This window comes from Contarinia nasturtii, unplaced genomic scaffold (assembly GCF_009176525.2).
Source record: "Contarinia nasturtii isolate CC-2019 unplaced genomic scaffold, AAFC_CNas_1.1 Cnas_scaffold_6661, whole genome shotgun sequence".
NCBI classification, from domain to species: domain Eukaryota; kingdom Metazoa; phylum Arthropoda; class Insecta; order Diptera; family Cecidomyiidae; genus Contarinia; species Contarinia nasturtii.
Window position 1 is genome coordinate 1 of NW_022203914.1, and position 2,179 is coordinate 2,179.

A 2,179-nucleotide genomic window follows, 5' to 3' on the forward strand; every position below is an offset into this window, starting at 1 on the left:
TATTTCATTGGTAATAGCGTTGATTTTAATAATTGACACTGATGCTTCAGTATCGATTAGAAAAATAGATTTTTGGTTTGATACACTTGTTTGAATTTTAATGTAGTTTGACAGATTGTTGTTAATCTGCAAAATTTTGTGTGTTTTTATTGCGTTTATTTTCCGATTTAGTTGTTCGGTAGGCGATAGCTTGTCGATGCCTGTGGTTGAGCTGTTCCGCCGTCCCCCGGAGTCGCTTCGTTTCCCGCTATGAGACGAATTGTATGTTCATTGCGACGATTGTTGTTGTAATTCCCGCCGCGGTTTCCGTTGTTATTACGATTATTATTATTATTGTTATTATTATTACGATTTCCGCGATCGTTATTGTTTCGGAAGTTGTTGTTGTTTCCGTTATTGTAGCTGTTATTGTTGCCATTGTTACGATTTCCACGATCGTTGTTGTTGTTGTTTCTGTTGTTGTAATTTCGATGGTTGTTGTTTTTGTTGTGATTGTCGAATTTGCTGTTTTTATTTCGGTTATTATACGAAGTACTTGTTCTATCTTGTTTAAGATTATTTATTTCTACAATCATTTTTGAAATTACTTCTTTCGGAGATTCGAATTTAGTTGCTGCGATTACCGCCTTAACTGTGTCGTTACGCGCGTTTTTACGGCATAATTCAACGGTTTTTTCAATTGAAAGTTCTTTGGCTTTGGCCTTTGAAAAACCTTCAAGTTGTAAGCTGCGTCTGTAATCTTCAGCTAATTCTTCTGCTCTTTCGGAGAATTTTGATAAATTTGTTTTATCGGTGCGAAGAGCTAACATGCGCCCTTCGATTACTTTCGATGAGTCTGCTTTTATGTTTGCTTTCAAATCGTTTATGATTTCGTCAACGTTTTCTGGGTTATCGTCAACTACTTCACGAGCAGTGCCCTCTAACCTAGATTTTACGAGTTTTGTGAAGACGTCTTTGTCTGCGTCTTCGACCATTTCTTTCAACAGTTCTACTGAATCGATGAAAGAATTCAATTGTAATGGATCACCATCATATTTGTTTAGCATAGAGGCTGCTAATCGCAAAAATTCTTTTCTTGATGCAGACATTCTGTTTTCTGTGTTTCGCGTATTTTCTTGATTATGGTTATTATTATTCGCGTTATTTTCTTGATTATTGTCGTTATTATTCGCGTTATTTTCTTGATTATCGTTGTTATTTACTTGTTGTAATATTTGATCAACCAAATGATTAATTGTGTTTGAATTTAATGTAACATCGCTTTGATTATTTGTTGTATCATTTGCGTTAACCCTCACCTGACTATGTGGGTTATTTACCACTTGATCGGAATTTTGTTCTTGTATATCTTTATTGGGGATAATGATTTGTTGTTGTCTGTTATTGTCGTCAATATTGTCTGTCTGTGAAACTACACCTCCAACAGCGCCATCTACCTCTGTCGGTTCTAATGTCTGTGAAAGTTCACTTGCTCTAACAAAAATACCTGTATTTATTGATTCATTAAAAACAGTATCAATGTTATCAATTGCGTGTATATCTATTTTATCAAAATCCCTTGGTAAGTCAAGAGATAAGTTTATAGCTTTTAACGCTCGTAATATGCGTAGCTTCAAATTGCGAATTGATTCTGCCGCTTTATTCTGATCTCTTGTAGGAAGATTTTTATAATATGTTCCAATATATGTAATATAATTATTATAGGCATCTGTCAATTCGATTTTATATTCATTTATTCTTTGTTTTCTTTCAATCGGATCCGCCGGCAGTGGGCGATTTTCTTTATTTTCGTAGTTGATTAATTTTTTGTTGATGTCTTCTAACTCTTTTTTAAATTTATTATATTTCTCGACTTCAAATTTACTCATTATTAAGAAATTGTTATTTAGACAAAAAACAATATTTGTTGATTCATCAATTCGATCATTTTTGATGTGTTTCTTATTTGAGATAAATCTCGTTCTGTTAATTGTTTAATGCTCTAATTTATCTATTTATATAATGATTATTATTATTCTTGTTTTTTTAAAAAAAAAATAAAAAAAAAAAAAAAGGTTAGATTCACAATTTTCTCTTAAAAACGGAGAGATAACTCAAATTAATTCATGCTTCAAACAATATAAAAAAAAATTTATAAGATATGTTATTATATGTATTATGGTACTTACAGTGGTGGTGT

The 2,179-nt window shown here is 32.0% G+C and overlaps 1 protein-coding gene across 1 annotated transcript; it reads right to left on the bottom strand.

Moving 5' to 3' along the window:
• Window positions 1-167: 167 nt before the first annotated feature.
• On the bottom strand, window positions 168-1,868 carry LOC116351948 (GATA zinc finger domain-containing protein 4-like). Its single transcript, XM_031784104.1, has 2 exons — window positions 529-1,868; window positions 168-453 (listed from the first exon to the last, which is right to left on the bottom strand). Exons 1-2 carry the CDS (start codon window positions 1,866-1,868, stop codon window positions 168-170), a joined length of 1,626 nt encoding a protein of 541 aa, XP_031639964.1.
• Window positions 1,869-2,179: the final 311 nt, after the last annotated feature.

What these genes read in the sequence shown, in the direction of transcription:
- LOC116351948 (XM_031784104.1), bottom strand. Translation starts at nt 1,868, where the DNA reads ATGAGTAAATTTGAAGTCGAGAAATATAATAAATTTAAAAAAGAGTTA. An exon ending in CAAGATAGAACAAGTACTTC is followed by an intron (nt 454 to 528) that starts GTATAATAACCG and finishes TTACAACAACAG; the next exon opens with AAACAACAACAACAACGATC.